General features: G+C 34.8%; 1 protein-coding gene across 1 annotated transcript in view; it reads left to right on the forward strand.

The window, feature by feature from the left end:
- The window catches only part of LOC104590515 (ARM repeat superfamily protein), a 77,861-nt gene extending 57,617 nt beyond the window's left edge, over positions 1–20,244 (forward strand). Inside the window, exons 9-18 of the mRNA XM_010249211.3 lie at positions 1,419–1,512; positions 1,620–1,676; positions 1,753–1,887; positions 5,077–5,148; positions 10,380–10,490; positions 18,043–18,204; positions 18,291–18,419; positions 18,520–18,621; positions 19,215–19,291; positions 19,392–20,244. Coding sequence (XP_010247513.1) covers positions 1,419–1,512; positions 1,620–1,676; positions 1,753–1,887; positions 5,077–5,148; positions 10,380–10,490; positions 18,043–18,204; positions 18,291–18,419; positions 18,520–18,621; positions 19,215–19,291; positions 19,392–19,752 — 1,300 coding nt within the window. The 3' untranslated portion in view covers positions 19,753–20,244. The remainder of the gene's footprint in view (positions 1–1,418; positions 1,513–1,619; positions 1,677–1,752; positions 1,888–5,076; positions 5,149–10,379; positions 10,491–18,042; positions 18,205–18,290; positions 18,420–18,519; positions 18,622–19,214; positions 19,292–19,391) is intronic.
- The last annotated feature ends 3,027 nt before the right edge of the window (positions 20,245–23,271 follow it).

Consider the following 23,271-nt stretch of genomic DNA (forward strand, 5'->3'; position numbering starts at 1 on the left):
CCGCTGACGCTACCTTCCTTACCTCTATGTCTCCCTAATAATGTAGGATTTCCGATCGGTGTGCTTTGACTTTGAGTAGGCTCGAGGCTCATTGGCTTGAGCAATCACCCCAATGTTGTCACACAACAAAGGGATGGGAGATGCAATGGAAGAAACAACTACAAACTCTTGAACAAATTTCTTTATCCATATAGCTTCCTTGGCAACTTCACTTGCGACAATGTACTCCACTTCAATTATGGAATTTGCCATCAACTATTTGCTGTTCTTCCAACTAACTACACCATATCTCAACATAAAGATAAACCTTGATGAAGACTTTCTATTTACTAATGTTGTTCTTTCTTTCATCTTGATAAATTATATTTTTAAAAGGCATTTAAAACTATAAAATTATTTTTTATGTAGCGATTAAGAATTTGAAACCCTATCATGGACTTGTTTGGGCTTGCCTCAGGGGGCTTGGTACAATTGTACAAATGTGGCTCGTAAAATCAGGAATGCAAAATGTTTTACATCACATTAGCTATTTGAAGTAATGCAATTAGGAAAAAGAGATTGAGGGTTCTACATGCTTGAATATGTTTTATATATTTGATTTTATTTTTAAATTTTCATTTGAATATGTTTTACATGTTATGTTTATGTATTTTAATTTTAGATAATAGGTTTTTTAAACATTTATAATAGGTTTTTTTATTTTTCTTATTTTTTTTATTTTTTATTTTTTGTATTTTTGATCCTTGCTTCGAAAAGGCACACACCTCGCCTTGTGACTTATGCTTTTAAAACTCTGCTGGTGTAATATCTTATGAAATTACCCTCCCTTGGAGTCTCATGAGTTGTGTTTCTAGCTAGGGTTGATTTTGGCTGCTTCATGTATCTTATTGTGCAAGAAAATATAAGAACCACTTTGTTTATGGTATTTTTCTCTTCTTGACCAACTGTTCCATTTCTTTTGGATGTTAAGAATCTTATCAAGCTCTTTGAAGCCTGTGAGAATAAATGGTTTAATATCCTAATGATGTGGAATAATGCACATTTTATTGGTGGAATAATTCACATTTTATTGGTTCTCTTGCTACAAGCTATGATGCCTGGATGCCATTACATGCTTGGCATACCTGTGTCAGGTATGATACTGGATGGATGCCATTAGATGTACTCAATAGAATTGACAGTTCTATAGTATGTAAAATTTTATGCTTAACAAGTCATCCTATAAAAGATCTACACATACATGATATAATCATATAGTATAGGATGCCATACCTGTATCCGTGTCCAGGAATCAGGATTTTAAGAAATTGAGAGTTGTCTCCTCATTTTCTTTACCCGTATCTGTATCTGGTCATCATAGGCTACATGTAGGTAAAAGTAAAATGATAAATTACATAGTAACCTATTTACTGGAACAGGTTGATTGTGGTAGAGTTTGCATGCTCTCTTATTGAAGGAGCCAATGAAGACCTCATTGATATAATCTTTAACTACATTAAGCCAGTTTTACAGGTATGATGTTAATTTGATATGTTCTCTTGTATGATATTACCGAAAGTTAATATTTGTTTCTAATAGTCATATATGGTTTAAATCATTTCTATGTGTTTCTTTATTAGGCATCTAATGGAATTGGTCTCTCTGAAGCATACTACACTTTGAGCCGAATTTTTGAGGTCTGTATAACCATTTTGCGTTCATGTATCTATATGCAGATAACTGTAAACTAATTATTTCTGTGGTATTGTGCAGGAACATACTTGGTTTTATACATCACGGTGTGATCAACTTTTGGAACTACTTCTTGATCTTAAGTCACCAATTGATGTCATGTCTCTAAGAAGTCGATTTGCATGTTTTCACTTTTTGTTAATTCATATGTTAAAGGTCAGAACTCAGAATCCCCCTGTTTTCTATTGTTAACTTGAAGCCTTATCACTAATGAAAAAGAATGGTAACAGATGAATGTGCCAGGCATCCTTATTTAAATGATAGGTAGTTTAAGCTAGGGGTGAGCAAAAAAAAAACCCGAAAAACTGAACCGACTGAAACCGAACCGAAAAATCGGTTAACCGAACCGGTCAGTTTGGTTTCGGTTCGATATTCTTAAAAAAACTGACAGTTTCGGTTAACCATTTAAAAAAAACCGCCGGTTAACCGAACCGACCGATATATACAGTAATATATATTTATATAATATTATATATTATATATTTTACTTTTTTTTGAAAATCGAATTGAAAGGTTCGAAGAGAAAGGCTGAAAGTCTCAGACTGCCAGAGTGCCAGACTACTGACTGCCAGTTTCTCAGTCTCTTCAAAAATCGAAACTTTCAGCCTTTCTCTACTAGCTGGACCTACTCATGCGTCATATCTTTATCAAACAAAGAAGAGAAAAAGGAGAAAACAAGAAAAAAGAGAAAAGAAGCCTCCCCATCTCCACAATCAAAAGCTCTGGTTGAGGTTTGATCTTTAATTCATGCCATGTAATAATAAAGGTTCACCATGGATGAGCTTCTGCTCTCCAATAAGAAAGTATTGCCTGAGGAGTCTAGCACAGCACCACTGACCAGGGATTTCATCTCCTCTGCTGGGCTTGATCTTGGTTCATCCTTGTGTCAACCTCCGGCCCATATTCTCAATACAGAAGCCATAGTTCCTATTCTCCCACCACAGACCACTCGAGCAACGGCCAACAGTTCTTCCTTTGTCAATTTCATAGCCAACTTGGGTAGAAGGAAGGAGCTTAAGCGTAAGTCCCATTCGCCCCCCTCCTTATTAGCAGATCAAAATGATGTTCCCTCCAGTTCTGTGGAGCAGTGCCCCGCCCCCCGATCGACCCCTTCTATTGTTCATCAAGCCTTCATCGGTGTGGTCTTGTATATCATGGCTGGTGTTTCCATTTATATGGTGAGAAGTGGAAGTTTCACTGGTCATTCTACAGTCAGATTAGTAGATGCATTGTATTTCTCTGTAGTGACTCTCTGCACCATAGGATATGGAGACATTGTGCCTGATACTACTTTCACCAAGCTATTTACCTGTGCATTCATCCTAGTTAGTCTTGGCTTTCTGTTTTTTCTCTTTGAAGTTCGAAACCTAAACCTTCTCTTCTCTCAGTTCTCTGTTTTAGATTTTTTTTTTTATTTTAAATGCATAAAAAACTGAAACCTTCTCTTCTCTCGGTCCACTGGTTAACCAGTTGCATCGGTTCGGTTTTGGTTAGGGTATTTAAAAAACCGATCAGGTCGGTTGGGTTTATAAAAATACCCCATGGTTCGGTTAACCAAACCGTGAGCACCCCTAGTTTAAGCTACCTAAACCCTGATTTTGTCATACCGAACCGTGAGCACCCTTAGTCTAAGCTACCTAAACCCTGATTTTGTCATAACTTGTGCACTTCATTCTATCCCCATGGGGGTAATTCCCCAATGCAAATTGTTTCTGTACACCCCCTGTTTAGCCAATTCATCTATTAGGCTATTGGCTGATCCTTGTGTGAATATAAAAGTTGTTCTTTCCCTAGCCATTCTCAGAGAACATTGCTTTTAAACCCTCTCTGTCCTTCTAGTACACTTCACTTTTTTTATTGTTTTTCTTTTATCAGCACAATTCATCACTTTCTCAAAAAAAGAAAAGAAGGTCCAGAGATCATAGCCTTAATGTCTCCATGGCTATTCCTGGAAACACCGCCAATCCTTTAGGGGCCTGGGTTTCTCAAGCTGCTTACATCAAAGTTTAATTTGATGTATTTAGAGGCTTTGGGGGGGGGGGGGGGCGGAGGGATCCAACGATAATATCTGATGCTCTTAGTTGATGAAGAATAAACCAGAATCTGCTAACCCCTAAATATTGTCATCTATATCCAATGAGTAAAAAAGCTTACACTTTTTTACCCTATGTACCACTTCACAGTAGTGCTTTCTATCAAGCCTTTTTTCAGATTGTCCACAAGATAGCTATTTGAGAATCCCCTTGTTCTTCATATTATATCCATGAAGGCAATGCTATGGTCTTCTTTCTTTTTTTGATCATTAGCCTTGAATTGTATTAAGAAAAAGGGAAAAACTTCAGTATCCAAAGAGGATAAAGAGAAGACATTTCAGTCAGCTCAAAGCTGTCAAAGATCATTTGTCTTCTCTATGCTACTTTGATGGCATGTTGAACATGGTCTTGAATTCCAATGCAAGGCATTTCCTCTCACCCATGGTTCAAAGTATTGATACACCCCTGTGTATCAGCAGAGGCGTATTGGTACTAAAAACCATGTATGTTTATATTTTTTTTAGTTTTGTTTTTCAAAAATTGGTTTTGGGGATGTTTTTTAAGTTTAATTTTTATTAAAAAAAGGGGTTCCTGAAACACCTGTAAACAGGTGCATCGGGACCCAAAGATAATATACGCCCGATACGGGGCGTATTGTATTGGAATTTTGATCCTTGCTCTCACCCTGATACTTGAGAAAATTTTCTAAATGGATCTTCATAAGCTTGGTATAGCACTTGCTTCTCACTGAACAGCAGTTTATGAGAAGAAATCAAATATACATATATTGCATTCATGAATTATTTCCTCCTTCTCTAATGCTTTGTTAGGCTTTAAGTTGATAATTTATGGTAATTTTTCCATGAGTGCTTTTTCTGAACAAATTGCTTTTTGTTTCAATCTTTCCAACTTTGGCATCAGTTGAACACATAACTAATTTTTAGTTTATATAATTGTCAATCCTTAGCTTTTATATCACATTTATCACTTCATGTACTATTTATATTTCACTGCAAATGTTGTAAGTTGTCTTCAATGGTTTGTTAATTTTGTCAGATTTGGATAGGAGTAGGACCAGGCAGGCCTGTTATGTCCAGGAAAATGGCAGTCTGAAATGGTTTTTCGAATGCCTATTCTTTGAAATGTTGACCTGGTCAAAGTTACTCTGAATATGTATTAGTAGGAGTTGGTGTTATACTGTATGATATTAATATTTTAAGTTTAATGTGATGTACATTAGCTTTAAATGATCTTAATTTTATAGCTGATTAACTTCCCTTTCTCTTTGAAATCTTTTCTATGTTTTGTGCAGAGTGATTTGGAGGAGGAGAAGAGTGCAAAGGTTTTTCTTATTCTCAATGAGATCATACTCAGACTAAAGGATGTAAGAACTTTTTAAGGGTTTGCTTTAAAATGGTATCCTATTTGATTTAATTTTGTTCATTGATAAGTTTGTTTTAAGACATTGTTTTTTGTCTATTTATCTCTCCTTGACTAGAAGAAGAAAAATTAAAAGAGGTTATACTCTGTTCCAATAATTTGTTTCGATTATTAGGATTCTGTTTGGTGCTTTCTTGGATCTTTCTATTTATTTTTTGACTAAGGATATTAGAATTCAATAACTTAGGAAAATTTTATTGAAACCCTATATTTGGAAAAACCATAATACATATGACCTTAGGATCTTTAATGAGGTTCGCTGGTATCAGTCCTAAGATCCTTATTGAGGTGAGATCTCTTTCATTTGTGGCTTTTTTGTGATTATGGCACTTTTCGTTGTTAAGGTTGTTGGCACCATCTTGCCCTGTCATTTGTCTCGATTGAGATTATTGGGGGGAGGGGGGATGGTGTTCAGGCTATGGTGGAAGATGTTTCTGTACTTCTGGTGGTGAAGTTTTCTTTTGTGGGAAATGGTTATTGTTTGAACTTGGTGAAACATCCATAGAGTTTACAGGTTCTTGAAGAGAATCCAGATGTTGGGCTAGTGGTTAGGTAGGGGATGTTACTGACTTTCCTACTGTTGTGCCCCTTGAGACACCCTTGTTTGAGAGTGTTGAGGTGGTGGTTTGTGTCATGCTTTTGGGGTCAAGCTCCTCTTTTTTTTTATTTTTTTTATTTTAATGACAGACCTTGCGGTATTTTTCCCCTTTAGATGAGGTGAAGATGATGAAAAGGTTCTAATTGATGAAGCTTGCCAAATGGGTAAGTTGCTTTTGTTGGAAAACATCACGCAACATGAGGTATTGAGGTGCAACTGTGCATGTGGGAAAGCTGCCTGGGTTGTTGTACCCTTGTACTTGTTGCATCATTGTGACACTTCTGCTGGTATTATATTTAGGAAGCTAAAAGAAAAGGCTCATTAATTTGGATAGGCAAGGGCAGGTTATTGGTTGAGAGATGGAGACAGAGGAGGTGAACAAGACGATTCAAAAGCTGTTTTTTTAGAATTTACTGGAGCTATTGTACTGAGTGGAAGCCTGGAAGGAGCCTCAGATATCTACAGAGAGGCATCAAAGCTGGGATAAAACCAGCAAACACCAAGAAATAACAAGCAAATATACTGGAGGGAGAGGCAGACAAATGGGAAAAAATACAAATTGCTGAATGCCATTTATTGGTGGAGTTGGAAAGTTAGGGGTAGTTTGTGCTGGCATTGCTGTTGATTTATTTTGTGTCTTGGATCATCTTGTAATCTGGGGTCTTCTAGGGGTATTGTCCTTTATATTAAGTTAGTCAAGCCTCAGTGGTCTTCTGTAAAGTGACAGTCGTGTAATTTGGGTTATTCTGGTTCGGTTCTTGTTTTCTTCTCCTTTCTTTCTCCAATAATTGTTGCTGCATTTTTTTTTTTGATAGATAAATGAAGGTGCAAAGAAAAGGGAGAGCTGCAAGGTGCAAACTCTCACAAGTAACATGTTCAAATTACAACTGAGCCCAGAGTAAATGATCCCTAGTAACCCCTTGTTTAGCTAAAGCGTCTGGCTTTCCATTGGTTGATCTTCTTTCTCATTGATCTCTTAATGTCATGTTACTAGTAATCCATTTGAATTTCTTAATATGCTCCGTATACGCCCAAATTACTGCCTCCAGTTCCTGTAAGAAGCTCAGCTCTAACTGAGTCCTCTACATTTGCCTGTCCCGAAAAGGCCACAACAATTCCTACTTTGTTCCTCAAAACAACCCCTATACCGGAAGGACCTGGGTTGCCTTGGCTGCTCCCATCAAATTTTAGGGTCCATTTGGTTCATGGGAAAAAGGATCTGTAATCAGAATCAGAATGGTCTATTCCTATTGCAACCATTTGGTTGGGCTGAATCAGAATCTGATTTCCATTCCTGTTGGAATGGAATCCCCCCATTTGAGGGAATGACCATTCCCTCCCCCTCCCTTGGGAATGAGAATCCATTCCATTTGATTACAATTCCAAATCCGATTCCTGTCTGAACCAAACAGGTGGAGGGGGGGGGGGACTAGACCATTCCGATTCCGACTGTGAACCAAATTTGACTCTTATGAGAAACTGTTTGGTGGTAAACAGTAGGAAAGTGTTCCAAATATCATCAAAAGAGAATTATGAGAAACTTTTTTGCTACTAGATTCCAGTTCTTCCAAATATCATCAAAAGAGAAGTCCATTCCGATTCCAACTGTGAACCAAATGGACTCTTATGAGAAACTGTTCGGTGGTAACTAGTAGGAATTAGGAAAGTGTTCCAAATATCATCAAAAGAGAATTATGAGAACTTTTTTTGCTACTAGATGCCAGTTCTTCCAAATATCATCAAAAGAGAATTGTGAGAAAGTGTTAAAAGTATCAAGACACCCCGATACAGACCAATGTTCTGAAAATTGTAGTCGTATCGTAAATCATAAAGGGGTTTGAATCGAATCGTAAGATTTTTCTTATTTTTTCAAAAGATGTTCAAAACTCTAAAATATACCTAAATCTCTCAAAAAAAATAGAAAAAATGACTTTGCACAAGCTTTCTAACCCATAAACATCTTATAGCTATATAGTAATGACAGACTTATAGTTACACTAGTGTCAATAAAAAGCAATATCTTTAATTATCTTGATATGAAATATGAATGAACCATAACTATATAGTATAGAGTCTTGTTTCTATTGTTTTAAATTTTAACTTTCAAGTGTTCAACAAAGTAACAAACTACACACATCAAGTCATCAATTAATAATTATCCATACAATTTATACGATAGTGAGACAAACACTACAAATGAAAGTTAAACAACTAAAGAAATTAATTTCTCTGAAATTAATGAATATAAAGAGATATCATGTGTATAGAACTATGGATGAATTTTAATTCCATTCTAAAAAAATCAAATTTTAAAGTCTAAGTGTAAGTGCTTCATAAATCATAATCTAATTTAAAGGAGGAAGGAAAATATAAACAAGGGAAAAATGAAGAGAGGAAAGAATGGGGCAAAGTCACTGTTTTAATATGAATAATGAAACAAAGAAAACAAATCAACCTTGTTTTCATGTTAGAAAAGAGTGAAAAAATAGAATATATCCCTGTTTTATAAAAAAATGAGAGTGAAAATAATTGAATGATACATGTTTTAACATTAGCAAAAAGAAAAAAAAGGAAGCTATTTTTGCACAATAGAAAACACCCTGTTTTAACCTAAAAAGTGCAAATACATATCTGTTTTTGCATAATACAGTTTTATTTTGTGTAAGAAAGAATGAAAAATGGGGATGAACCCCTGTTTTGTGATTAGAAAAAGGGTGAGGGGAATATATCAGGGATAAAGCCCTATTTTCATGCAAGAAACAAGTAAAAATATTGGGGAAAAGCCCCTATTTATGCATGGAAAAAGGGTGAAAAGTAAAAGGGCGGAGCCCCTGTTTTTATGCAAAAAAAAAATCAAGATAAAATATTATGAAACAAGGGGGAAATATTATGAAACTAGGTACCCCTAGCTTTCATGAAAAAATGAATGAAAAACATGGAATGGAGCCCCTGTTTTCATGCCAAAAAAACAATTGAAACAAATGGGGCGGAGCCCCTATTTTTATCCCAAAACACCGACAGAAATAAATAGGGCGGAGCCCCTATTTTCATGCCAAAAAACCAACTGAAATAAAGGAGAAGAAAGAAGACAAGAGGAAAGGAGGAAGAAAGAAAGAAGAAAACAATACAAACCATGTACAGATAATATAAAAACAGTAGAAATAAAAAAAAAAAACAAAACCTCTCACCTTTCAATGCAGACAAGTAGAGGAGGTTTGGAGCTTCACTGAAACAATGGAGGAGGGTTTCTTCTCTTCCAGTCTCCTACCAAGTCTTTTCCTTCAATGGTAAGTCATGTTTGATTGACCAAAGTGGATATTCTATGTTTTATAACTAAAATGACGATTCTGCCCCTCTATGTAAAGACAAAACTTTAAAAAGGAAAAGGGTTAAATGGTCATTTAATCTTAGGTTAAGCTTTCAAACTCTAATCGTATGAATTGTCCAAGAATCGCGATTTACGATCTACACTAGCGTTTTGCTTACAAATCATACGATTTATTCAAAAAACGATTTGTATCGTTTTAGCCCTGATTCGATTTGAATCGTACAATTCAAATCGTGAATCACACGATTTTGAAAACACTGATACAGACGGACATAGAGATGAGATCAGGTGTGTTGGTAGAATACAAGGTCATGGCATATAAAAAGGCCCTGCACAATGTTGTTCCCAGCTATTTGGGGTCTTGGGAGAGGTAGAATACAAGGCCATCCCGAGATGTTTCCATTACACAAAAAGCCATGGCACACAGAGTGGGTGAAATATTATGGGCCTTATGGCTAAAGAATTTGTTAATGAGTTGGGCTTCCTAGTTTCAGGATCAATGTCTATTACAATACAGCAGTCAATATATTGTACTTGCACATAAACACTTGATCTGTGAGAAAGTTGCAAGGGTTGAAATTTGTCTTTTATTTGTAAGCTCTAAGGGACAATTGGATAGCATATAAGTGTGTTAGCTATCGTCATGTTGAAGTTTGTGACAAGTTGGGTATGCATGATATATATATTTCACTTGAGAGAAGTATTATAATTTCTAGTGTTACAGATGTTGGGGTATTATTGTCCTTTTACTCAGGGAGTATTGTAATTTCTTGTCACGGTTGTTCTGTATGATGATCTTGGACATTTTGGCACTAGTTCTGTGGTGCTCATTGGATCTTGTTTGTGATGCAAATAACTTTTATTGGCCATGTAGGTACTTCATAAATCTATTTAAGAAATCAAAATGAAACACATGTCTCAAAAAATAACCTTCTATTATTTCTCGCTATAAATCTTCCCATTTTATGTCTTTTGATCATCTAAGAACATCAAATTATTATAACAGAAGATTCCTTACAAATTCTTGCAAATTGTATGGTCAAAGAAGGATTAAGGTTTGTTTCTTGTAAGTTGCATGTAACGAGGTTGCAATTGAACTTTAGCTTTTCCCAAGAGTTTTCTTTAATAACATTGAAACATGATATTGCATAAAACTTATCTAATCGTAAGTTTCTTTATTAACATTGAAACATGAAGTGGTCTAATACTACATTATTCATTTTATTTATGCTTGTAAGTGTTCTTGCAGTCGAAGGAAGAAGCCAGGAAAGCAGCGTATGATGTACTACTTTCGATAAGTTCCAGCTTGAAGAGGGATATGTTTTCAAGTGGTACACCTCATCAACGACTGTTTAGTATGGTAACTTTATATTTTCTCCTAGTTACAAATAATTCTATATTTACATGAAAGAAACCTTTTTTTTTTTTTTTAATTGGGTCAAGTATGGAGCTTCCCTACAGAACCAGCCCCCTTTTTTTATTGATAATGATGTCAAAAGAGAAGTGTTATCATTTGTCAATATGATGAAGTGATGACTGGTTGTTTTTTCCTCTAGTGAATGTGATGACTAATTTGGTGTCTAGGCATTGACTAGTTGGTAGAAAAAAAAAGATATGTTTTGAATTTAAGATATTGATGCAATCTCATTCTTTGTCCAGAAGCTGAAGTGAAGAGAAGAGAGAAGAGAGAAAGAGAGAGGAGAAAAGAGAGATCTGAGAGCAAGAAGTGTTGCTGGCGGCATCAGCTTTTTGGTATTTATATTAGGTTGACCAAAACATAACATAAAGAGAGGGGAATTACAATAGTACCCCTGCGGCACTAACAGAAACAAAAATACAAAGAAAAACAACTTATAAACAGCCTTTTATACTTGTTTATAAACAACTCATAAATTAAATAAATATAGACTACATGTATGCAGGAAAAGAATGATGCTTGTTAAATATGCTGCTAGTCAGAAAAGCAGTGTTCATGATGGATAGATCTAAGGCACCAAGTCCAAATGGTTTTACTATGGCTTTCTACCAAGATTGTTGGGACATTTTGAAAGAGGATTTATGTGATGCTGTTAAGGAATTTGCCGAGAATTATATAGTAAGCCCGGGAGTCAATGACAACTTTTTGGCCTTAGTCCCTAATAAACCAGATGCTATCCAACCTAAGGATTACAGGCCAATTAGTTTGGTAACTAGCACTTACAAAATCTTGGCTAAGGTGTTGTCTTTGAGGCTGAAAGTAGTTCTCCCATCCCTAATAAGCCAAGCCCAAGGGGCATTTGTACAAGAGAGACAAATAGTAGATTAGATCCTAATTGCTAGTGAGTGTGTGGAGGATATGAGAAGATCGAAAAGAAAAGGCTTTGTTTGTAAGTTGGATCTTGAAAAGGCCTATGACTTGGTGGACTAGCACTTCATGGTACAAGTAATGAGAAATTGTGGCTTTGGGAATAAGTGGTGCAGTTGGATTTTTGGATGTGTGAGTCATGCCATTACTCTGTCCTGGTTAATGGAGTGGTGAAGGACTTCTTCCTAGCTTGTAGAGGTATCAGGCAAGGGGACCCTCTATCACCTTTCCTCTTCACTCTAATAGCAGAGGTGCTTAGTAGAATGATCTCAAAGGCTGACAAAGAAGAAGTGATTAAAGGGTGGAGGATAGGTAGGGATGGTACTCCGGTCACCCATCTCCAATTTTCATATGATATTTTGATTTTCTGTGAAGGGGATGATATTGAGAAAGTGAGAAATCTTAAGGATCTGGTTAGGAACTTTGAGAGGGTGTCAAATCTGAGTGTCAATTTTGAGAATAGTTGTGTAGCCGGGGTTAACTTGGAGGACAGTCAGGTGGAGGCTATAGCAAGAAGCTTGGGGTGTTCTATCTCGTCTTGGCCTATGACCTACTTGGGGCTTTTGTTAGGAGCAAACCCTAAGGAAAGTAGCTTTTGGTGTCCAGTGGTGGAGAGGTTTCAAAAGAAGTTGACTTCATGGAGGAAAAACTATATATCTTTGGGGGGTAGAATCACATTGATAAGAGCCACATTAGCTAACCTACCAACTTATTTCCTTTCTATGTTTAGGATACCACCTAGGGAAGCTAAGAAGCTAGAGAAGGTGATGAGAAATTTCCTCTGGGAGCTGGGGGGAAGTAAGAAGGATCACTTGATAAAATGGGAGGTGGTATGCCAGAATAAAGACGAGGGGGATTGGGGTTAGGAAATTTGATTAAAAAAAATAAAGCACTGCTGGGGAAGTGGCTGTGGAGGTGGCCGGTGGAGAGAGAGAGGCTCTGGCATGAGGTGGTGGGTATTATTCATGGTTACTCAGAAAATGGGTGGGATGCTAGAGTATCATGGCAGGCAACCTGGGCAACACCATGGAAAGCATTATGGCATCCTTCCTCAATTTCTCAGTTTTGTCAGGCATGATGTTTGTAATGGTAACTCTGTCCTTTTTTGGGAGGATACTTGGGTTGGAGAGGCTCCATTGAAGGACCTCTTCCCTTCTTTGTTCTCTGTTTCAAGGTACAAAAAGGGAAGAGGTCTAAGGGATGCATTAACACCAAATTGGGACTTTGGGTTTCGTAGAGGTCTAAGGGAAGAGGAAATTGTGTCCCTAACAAATCTGCTAAGCTACTTGATACAGTATGTTTGGACCCTTTTGAACCCGATAAACGGATCTGGACACCCAAGCCAATTGGATCCTTCTCTTGCGCTTCTTTCTTTAAATCCATTACTCAATCTAGCCACATTCAGTCTTTCCCTTTTAAGGAAATCTGGTGTAGGCCTGTTCCCCCTAAGGTTATGGTTTTTTGCTGGGAAGTGCATTATGGGAAAATAAACACCTTAGACATTCTACAAAAGAGAAGACCTTATGTTTGTCTCTCACCTTGTTGGTGTATCCTTTGCAAGTCATATGGTGAGGACTGTGACCATCTTCTAATATCCTGTTCATTTATTGCAGAGTTATGGGCGTGGCTCTTCTCATTGTTTGGGTGCAGGTTGGTTAGGCCAGCGGATGCAAGTTTGATCTTTGATCCTGCTTTCTTCCCTTGGCGGCACAGAAGAGGAAGAATTATGTGGGTGTGCAAGAGCAGCGCTGATCTGGTCCGTGTGGGAAGAAAGGAATACCAGAACTTTCCAAGAGAAGGAGAGAACCTAGAAGAGATGAAAGACTGCATTCTAAATAGGGTGATCCTATGGATAAAATCACTTACCTATTCCATCAATTCTCATTTAATGATATTTGGAGGAATTGGTTAGCAGTGGCTAATTGTTCATCTAGAAAGGCTAAAATGAGTTTGACTTAGGAGCCCCCTCCTGAAAGTTTTTTGAAGCTGAACTTCGATGGAAGTAGTCTTAGTAATCCAGGTCTGTCAGGGGTGGGAGGGGTACTGAGGAATGAGGCTGGGAATGTGGTTCTTATTTACTCGGGGCCCATAGGAGTTGAAAACTCTACTAGGGCGGAACTTGCAGCCGCTATCCAGGGAGAACAGCTAGCTGTGCAGATAGGTGTGGAATAACTGATAATAGAAGGGGACTCCAAGGTGGTAGTGGGATGGCTACAAAACCTGGACTCTATAGTGTGGTGTTTTAAGAATGAAATTAAAAAATTCAACTGCCTGACAAGGAGCTTGACAGTGAGAATACAATGGGTGGGGAGATCAGCAAACTCTATGGTTGATGGTCTTGCAAAGCAAGGGGTAAACAGGGAAAGCTTATATTGGGCTCAATTGTCGATTGAATCTGTTTTCTTTTTATCTTTCTTCCTGCTGTTAGGGGAGGACACAGCTCGTGCCTCTCCATGGGAAGCTTGTAACTGCATTAATTCTCTATTAATGAAACTTATCTTATTACTTATAAAAAAAAGCTTTAGTGCCGTAAGGGTGCTTTTGTAATTTTCCCTTCTTTTAATTTTTGTATTGGGACTCCCTAGTATAAATATTATTGCTGGTTCCGCCAGCAAGAACTTTTGAATCTCAAATCTCTGTTTTCTCTCTTCTCTCCTCAGTCCTCTCTTCTTGTGCCACTCTTCTACTATTTTTCTCCAAAGATTACATACTAAACATTTTTTTTTATGAATGAAAATAATTTATTAATTCAGAAATTAAGGCAATACAGGAAACCCATGAAGAGGCACGAGCTGTTACCTCTTCTACAAACTATTACATCAAATTAAAAACAGGAATAAACAGAAATAAAATTACATAGCAGCCCAAAATAAATGATCCCTTGAAGCCCCTTGCTTAGCTAGCCCATCTGCTAAGGTATTTGCTGATCTTTCCACCCAAAGAGAGGTAACTGTCATATTTCTTGTGAGCCAGTTGACTTTCCTCAATAAGTCTCTATATCGCCAAATAGCTGAAGCTGGCTCTGTCAGCCATCCCACAACACATACCAAGTGTTGAAGTCTTAATTGTTCTGCAATCTGAATACCTTGTACAGCCGCTAAAATCTCTGCTCTATTTGAGTCTCCTATTCCCACAGGGCCTGAAAACAAAGCTAAAATGTTTCTCTCCTTATCTCTCAGCACCCCTCCTATCCCCGAAGGGCCTGGGTTTCCTTGGCTGCTACCATCGAAGTTCAGCTTTGCCCAACCTTCAGGCGGAGGCTTCCACATTGCAGATTCCTTGTCATTCCTCGTATGACTATTGGCCACCGCTTTCCAGTTTCTCCAAATATCATCAAAGGAAAATGTATGAAAAAAATCCATAGTTCTTAACCAATGAATGGCTCTAGTCAAGATACAATCCTCAACAGTCTGAATGCTTCTTTCCTTTTCTTTGAATACCCTTGCATTCCTTTCTTCCCAGATTGTCCACAAGGCGGCTGCTCTAATACCCTTGCATTCCTTTCTAGTTTCTCCAGATATTTTATTACATACTAAACATTTACTTTACAGTCTTTGTTTAGAAAACAAAGAAAAAGTTAGGGTACATAGTCTAGGGCAAGGAATCACAGCCTTTGTTTTCCAAGAAAGAGTAACCGTGACTATTTGATGTGCCTTTTGTTTGTGGCAACTACACACCAGCATACCTCTAAAAAGGCCATTACCCAATGTTAGTCCCGGCAATCTGGGGTATTGGGAGGGGTAGACTGGATAAGGTCCTTACATCTGGCTTTTTTTTTACTCAGTGGCCGCTCTCAGAGTTGGACTTGCATTTTTTTGGGTGCCAGCCTGAGATTTTACCATTACATGAAGTAATGGTCCTTATACCAACAAACCACTGATTAGAAGAAAACTTAAAAAAGAGTCAGAATTACAATTGAGCCAGAATAAATGGTCCCTATTAACCCCTTGCTTGGCTAGAGAATCTTCCATTCCATTAGCTAATTGCGCCCCTTGAAGTTCAGCTAGAAGCTCCACTCTAGCTGAATCCCCTGCACCAGCTGGTCTCGAGAACAGTGCAACAATACCTCCTTATTTCAGAAAACACCCCCTATACCCGAACTGGGTTGCCTTGGCTGCTCCCATCAAAGTTAAGCTTAATAAATTCATCTTCAGGTGGAATCCAAGAGGAAGTAATCTTCTCCTCTGAAGAGCCTTCTGCCACTGTACCCCAATTCCTCCAAATATCATCAGAGGTGAATTGTGAGGAAATGCCCAAGGTTTTAACCCAATGTATCCCCCTTGTTACTATGCACTCCATCACCACTTCCTCATTTCTTTCTCTAAGAAGCAACCGCATGAATATAACAAAATGTAAAATGCTCTATATTATTTCAAACAAGTAGAGATGCAAAAAGACAAGTATAGCTTTAAACCGGCTCTCTGATTGACTAGGTTAACTTGTTATTTGACTACTTTGCCTAGTCAATTCTCAGTTGTCCTAGACGACTGCATGATGGGTATCAGCCAGCTAGTTAGTGATGCAGTTGGTCTGGTCCTCAACTGACTAGTCAGTCAACCGGTTGACACTTTGATACCACTGCAAAAAATGTTTTGTTTATAAAATAGAAGCAGTGAAGGTGGTGAATGTGAAAAGGGAAAGAACCAATGAGAGAAGATCCTTGGATTGAGGCATCATTGCCCCAACCACATCTGAGTCTTATCATGGAAGACTATGGCATTCCTTGCAAATTTACTGCAGAAATGTTACACTTATACATCTCATGAGCTTCCCCCTTGTTCAAGGAGAAAGTAGGTTATTAATAATCTTGGAACTTCTGCCAGGAGTATCCATCTTGAACTAAACAATGAGTAATGATGTGGTTGATCTAAACTGGCGTCCATGAGGTAGGGGATGTTCTGTATTCCTCCAATGCTGAAAGTATTGCTATGATTGAAGGGTTTCAAGTGTGTGTTTGTGTGTGTGTGTTGGAGGACAGTTGTTGAGTTAGCTCTTTCATTATTTCTTTTGTGATACAAAATAAGCACTTTGATATCAAAGATTTACCTTCTTTTGCTTTGATGCAATATTCATCTCTATATGAATTAAAGAAGAAGCAAGGTTGTTTAAGTAGGTGGTGCCTTGAATGTTAAGAAAGAAGTCTTGAATGGAAAAATGAAATTAGTGAAATCCTTGGGATCTAGTCATGGTTTTTTCCCTGCAATATATTTCAGACTTTCTCTTGGAGCTAATTGTTAGTAGAAGGCTTTATATGACCTAATTGTGGAGAAGATTGTGAAAAAAATTGGCAGGATGAAAGAGAGGAATCCTCTCAAAAGCAAGTTGATACTCATTAAAATTGCCTTTCAATGTACCTCTCACTTGTCACTTGTATCTATTCTGGTGTTGGCGGCTGAAACCTCAGAGAAAATAGAAAGAGAAGTCCCATCTCATCGAGTGGAGTAAAAGGTGGATCTGGTTGGAGTCCCTTTAATCTGACGAATAAAGCACTACTATGGAAGTAACAATGAAGATGTGGAAATGAAATGGATGAGGGCAAATCAGTGTTAGCAGGTATGGAGTGTTCAACATGGATGGAACCTGGATCTAATTCTGAATCTTATAGATCCTGTATTTGACATGGAATATATGAGCATGTTTTTGGATTTTCAAATATATCCTATGTGGTGAAATCTGGTTATCGTATTCATTTTTGGAAGAGTAGTATTTACTAGGCAGACCTTACATGAAGCTTTAAAATGGAGTGGTAATGAGTGCTTACAAGAGAGACTTGGTTCAAGATTGTTATTTGTTTCAAATGGAGTGGTATGGGGACCTGAACCATTGCTTGCAGCCTAGGTGATCAAAACAATGGCTTGTCTGGGGCATTTGCACATAATCTTATCCTTACAGTTGGATGTGAGAAGGAAGCTATTCCCTAGCCCCATAACAACCATAAAGAGAACCAATTTTGTGAATTATCCCATGCAATGTAATATAAATGTATGTGTTTTTCAATGCTAAAAAAACCATGCTAATGAACCAGAAACAGGGCCAGTTCAGTTCAAACTGTTTGACCATCAGTCTGAACCTATATGAACTGGTAACATCACATAGGAAAGAGTCAGCAAAAAATAATAAAATTCAATTTAAGATCAAAATTCTTAATGAGTGAGATGCCTCGCATAAATATTTAGGTTGAACAATTTGGTTCATTTGTTTTTTCCCTTTATAAAAGATTCAAGTTCAATTTCACAGCCAAAGTAGAACTATTTGGCCTAGTTTCATTTTCTACATTTGTAATTATCAGCTTGACATGCGCCTATATAGTTATTTTGCCATCTGTTCTGTGCAATATAAAAATGAAATATCAATATCTTGCTTCCCCCTCTTCCAAGATGCTCACGAATTATAAAGAAAAAAGCTTGTTTTTTTATAAGAAAAACACAGTTTTATTGACATGTGTCTTAATATCTTTTGCTGGTCAGTTTTAAATAGCTTTTATGCCATTGTTAGACAGTTTGTTGTGATTGATTCATGCTTTGATCATGATTTTAATTTTTACTGTTTTGATTGTTCATTTTGTCAGATATTGGGTTATCTTTCTGGTCCTTCTCCTCACATAACAAGTGCAGCTGTTTCTGCACTTTCAGTGCTGATATACAAGGACAGTGATCTTTGTTTTTCTGTACCTGATCTGTTGCCTTCAGTTTTAGTTTTGCTGCGAAGCAAAGATATAAAAATTATAAAAGTAAGTACCTGGAAAGACCCAACTCATTGTATTATCTTTTTTTTTCTACTATATTTATTGTTTTAAGTATATTTGACATGAAACAGGCTGTTTTGGGCTTCATGAAAGTGGTGGTATCCTGCTTACAAGTAGAAGACTTGCAGAAAATTCTTTCCGATATAGTCAATGGAGTTCTTCCATGGTCTTCTGTCTCAAGACATCACTTTAGATCAAAGGTACATACAATTTGGACAGAATCTCTTATTGGCAATGTTTTCTTTTTTATTTATCTGTTCTCGACATTTACAGATTTCTGAATTATGTTTGTCACTACAGGTCACAGTTATACTGGAAATCATGATACGGAAGTGTGGTGCTTCTTTAGTTCAGTCCATTGTGCCAGATAAATACAAGGGGTTTATCAAAACTGTTTTGGAGGTAATCTTTTTCATTGAATGTTATCATCATAAAACAAGTTACTGGCATGTTGTTTGAGCAGTTCCCTGAGTTTTATTTTCATATACTTGCTTACTGTTTTAGATGTTGCAGATTGCAACAAATTATAAGAAGAATATTAGGGGTCAGACCAGTCAGTTGAAGGGATGAGAGTTAGTGTATTGCATATATTTGACAATTGATATAGTTTGTTGCTTTGCCTTTTCTTAAAAGAAAAAAAAAATCATCATCTAAGCCTTTTCCCAACTATATGGGATCAGTTACATGAAGCCTATTTAACTATTCTATTCTGTTCAGTGTCATATCCATCATTAAATTATGAACCCTTAAATCATTTCCTATTACATATACCCAAGTCCATTTTGGTCTGCCCCTTAAACTTGTAACAGATCACTTTTCTTGAAAGAAAAGATATATCTGTTTCATATATTTGATTCCATTATACAAGTCAGAATTCATGGAAAGTTATTTGCTTTCTCAGGTTGCATGGAATAAGATGATTGGCATTTGTTTTTTGTGATTTCTTGGATTTCCTGTAGAAGATTTTATATAGTTGATTTTATACTCGTTTGCAGCAACGCCATGGAAAGAAAAGTTCTAAAGATGGTAGTACTGAGACGGCATTGGAACTTGCAGATACATCTCCAAAGTGGTCTGGACTCTCTATGAAGCCTACAGAATTTTATTATATTGTAAGTTCCAATTTTCAGGTTTAGATTTCCATCTCTCATTGTGGAACTTGCCCATCTCAGGAGGAAAAAGAGGGCTTATGGAGGAGTAGATGTGCCAGATGCGGAAGATGGTTCCAGGACACTTGGAATAGTGCATAAGAGGAGAGAAAAGAAACGCAAAGTTGAAAATTCCCACAAAAATGAGCCGCACAAGCATATGGTTAGTGGTACTGAAAACCGAAGGATGAACAAACCTGACTCTAAATCAGGGAAATTATTGAAAGGTCAGCCAATGGACAGAGTTAAGAGCAAAATGAGGGAGTTGAAGAAAATTGCCACAATTGGAGGAAAGGGAAAGGTGGGGCGAAAAAAGGCAGGCAAAGCATTGGTTCCTGGTCTTGCTGGTTCTTTGAAGGTCCAGAAGAAAAAGAAAAAAAACTAATAACTAGACATCTGCATTGAGCTTGGAATATTAAAATGCTTCTGTTGCACATAAAAGCCAGTCGCAGTGCCTCCAGCTACTATTTTAACTGCACGGAAAGCAGTTTACAGTTTCAGAGTAGTCCTGCATATATTTTGCAAAATACCACCACTCTTCACTGCAAAGTTAGAAGATGATGAAACATTGGGTGGCTTGAATTTCTGAGTTCCTCTTGAAGGTGGAATGAGTACCAGTTGTCAGGAATTCAGTTAATGTGAAGTTGCACTTTGCACATTGGTTTGTCCTTTATCAAGATAATTGATCCTTTTTTTTTTTGTTTTTTAATGACATTAAGATGTTATTGTGCCAACCATTTTTGGCCTCTTAAGATGTTCCATATCAGTTTTTTGTTTCATCAATCTATTTTTCTTGTATTTAAGTTGTGGTTAGGCTCGTTACTAGCTACTATTGTTAGTTTTTGATAAAAAGAATTTATTTATATTTATACTAGTAGGGACCCATGCGATGCATGAGATTTGTTAAGGAAAGCTAAACAATAAAACACATAAGAGTATATAATTATTTTATATTTCTAATTTTTTAAATAATGATTAATTATTTAAATTTTATAATACTTTTAATAACTTTTTATAATACAAAAATAACAATAATTGCTCAGTTTCTAATATTTCTGGTTGAAATTGGGATCAGTTTCGCTATGGCCATTTGTAAATTGGCCAAAATCGAATGACCTAATCACAAATATATTTTAGTATTTTTATATTTTAAATATGATTTTTTAATACAAGAAAATGGAAAAATTCCTATGTTTCTTAGTCTCAAATATTTTATATTATAAATTTATTTTTAATAATGTGAATGTAATTTTTTAAATTTAAAATCAAGTTTTTAATATAATATTTTAAACCAATTGAGCAAACTAAAAATCAACCCAAACCAATACAACCCGATTTAGTTGGTTTTCACTAATGGTCAGTAGATTTTGGGTAACCAATTCCCCAATCTTACCATGTCGATTTGGTTGGCTAAATAGCCTACATTAAAGTTAGTAATAAATAAGTAGTTTAATCTCCAATAATTATTAAAAATTTATAGCAAAAATGCACAATAATTAAAAATATATTGATAATAAAAATAATTACAAAAATACTAAAAAAATATATTAAGTTAGTCAATAAATATTGTAATCTCAAATAATAGTTTAATCTCTAATAAATATCAATGAATAAAGTACAACAAAAATACAATAGATACAATAAGTATTATTAAGCAAAAGCTAAATAATAGAAAGGGTCATTTACTAAAATACCCTTTATAGTTTCATGGATTTACTAAAATCTACCCTATAGTTAAAATTTTACTAAAACACCACTTATAATTTGTAATGGATTTAATCAATCTTCTATTAGATGATAGTGAAAAATGACAATGTTGATCCTAATGCTCATTTAAATAAATTTAATTAAAAGAAAATAAAAATAAAAATATCATTTTTGTCCTTTATAAGACACGAGCAACCACTCTATTGGTTATATTTGTTTAAATTTGTTTTTTGTACAAAAAAAAGTGTTAATGGTATTTTTTGAATAAAAAATCATGGGCCTAGTGGCAAAACAAACACTCCTTGATGAAATGTTGATTAAGTAAATAAGTTGTAAAATATATGTGATGTTTTAATAAAATGAAAACCATAAGGTAGGTTTAAGTAAATATATAAAATTATAAGATGTGTTCTAGTAATGACCCTAATAGAATCACATAAGAGTATACAATTGTTTTATATTTTCAACTTTTTAAATAAAATAATAATTATTCATATTTTATATACTACTTTTAATAATTTTTTTTATAATATAAAAATAACAATAATTAATTTCAGTTAGGTTTATTCATCAAACTGATGAAACCGACCAACCTGATCAACTCAACCCGAGTTGGTCGGTTTTCTAGTATTTTAGGTCGGATTTGGTTTAAAAATTTTCTAATTTGACCAAGTTGGATCAAATTCACTTTTGCCATTTGTAAACCAACCAAAATTCAACGACCTATATATATATATATATATATTAATATTTTATATTTTAAATATAATTTTTAATATGGAAAAGTGGGAAATTTCCCATGTTTCTTAGTCTAAAATGTTTTATATCAAAAATCTAATTTTTAAATTTATTTTTTTATAATTGCATTATAATTTTAAAAAATTAATTTAATTTTTAAGTTTAAATCTTTTGAACCGACTAACTAAACCAAAAAATCGACCCAAACTGATACAACTTGAGTGGGTTGGTTTTCACAAAAGGTTAGTCGATTTTAGTTGATTAGTTCCCCAACCTGACCAGGTCAATTTGGTTTGCCAAATAGCCTACGACCGAATCGAACCAACTCATGGACACTCATAATTTTAGCTAAATTAATAGTTCATCTCCGATAAATAATAATAATTTAATCTCCAATAATTATTAAAAATGTATAGCAAAAATAAATAACTATTGAAAATATATATTGATATAAAATATAATAATTACAAAAATATAATAAGTAATAAAAATATATTAACTTAGTCAATAAATAGTATAATCTCAAATAATAGTTTAATCTCTAATAAATATTAATCAATAAATTATAACAAAAATACAATAAATACAATAAATACAATAAGTACAATAAGTTAAATTTAAAAATTTCACTAATAGTAGTTTAATCTCTAATAATTATTGAAAGTTTTCTATTAAATAACAAAAACATAATCATTGAAAATATATTTATCACAAAAATAATAAATGATGACTGAAATACGATAAATATTAATTTTAGTATATATAATTATATAATAAATATAGATTAAGAGTTTAAAATTATTATTAATAAATATTATTTTTTTAAAGTTGTTTCTCAAATTATCACTTGATATAAGTAAAATTAGTTATTTACAATATTATGTAAAAATATTAAATTATTATTAATTTCAATTTTATGTTATAATTATTTTTCTACTTTTCAGATTTTTTTAATTTATTACATAATTTCTTTGTTTTAACTATTTAAAATCTAGTTATGTTAAATATTTTGTTATTCAAAATACCTAGTTATTTAAATACCTAATTAATATGTAAAATATTTAAAATTTAAAATATTAGTTATTTACGAAGTTTAATTATCCATTAAATCATAATTTATACTATTATTACATAATTTAATTATTAATTTTGTAATATATTAAATTATTTTTAATTTCAATATTATGTTATATTTATTTTTCTGCTTTAATTTTGTTACTTTAACTATTTAAAATCTAGTTTTATAAATATTTAAATAATCTATAAATTATTTAACTTTTTTGCTATTTAAATTTTATTTATTTGAAGCTATTACATATTGTTAAATGTTTGAAAAAAAATTGATGATCCAAAAAACATAATTTAAATTGTTTGTATATAATTTTGTTATGTATTTTGTAAAATTATAAAATTATTTATTAGATAATTTCATTATTTTAACTATTTAAAATATAGTTAT

The sequence above is a fragment of the Nelumbo nucifera genome, chromosome 7 (genome assembly GCF_055504915.1).
Source record: "Nelumbo nucifera cultivar China Antique chromosome 7, China Antique-T2T, whole genome shotgun sequence".
Classification (NCBI taxonomy): Eukaryota; Viridiplantae; Streptophyta; class Magnoliopsida; order Proteales; family Nelumbonaceae; genus Nelumbo; species Nelumbo nucifera.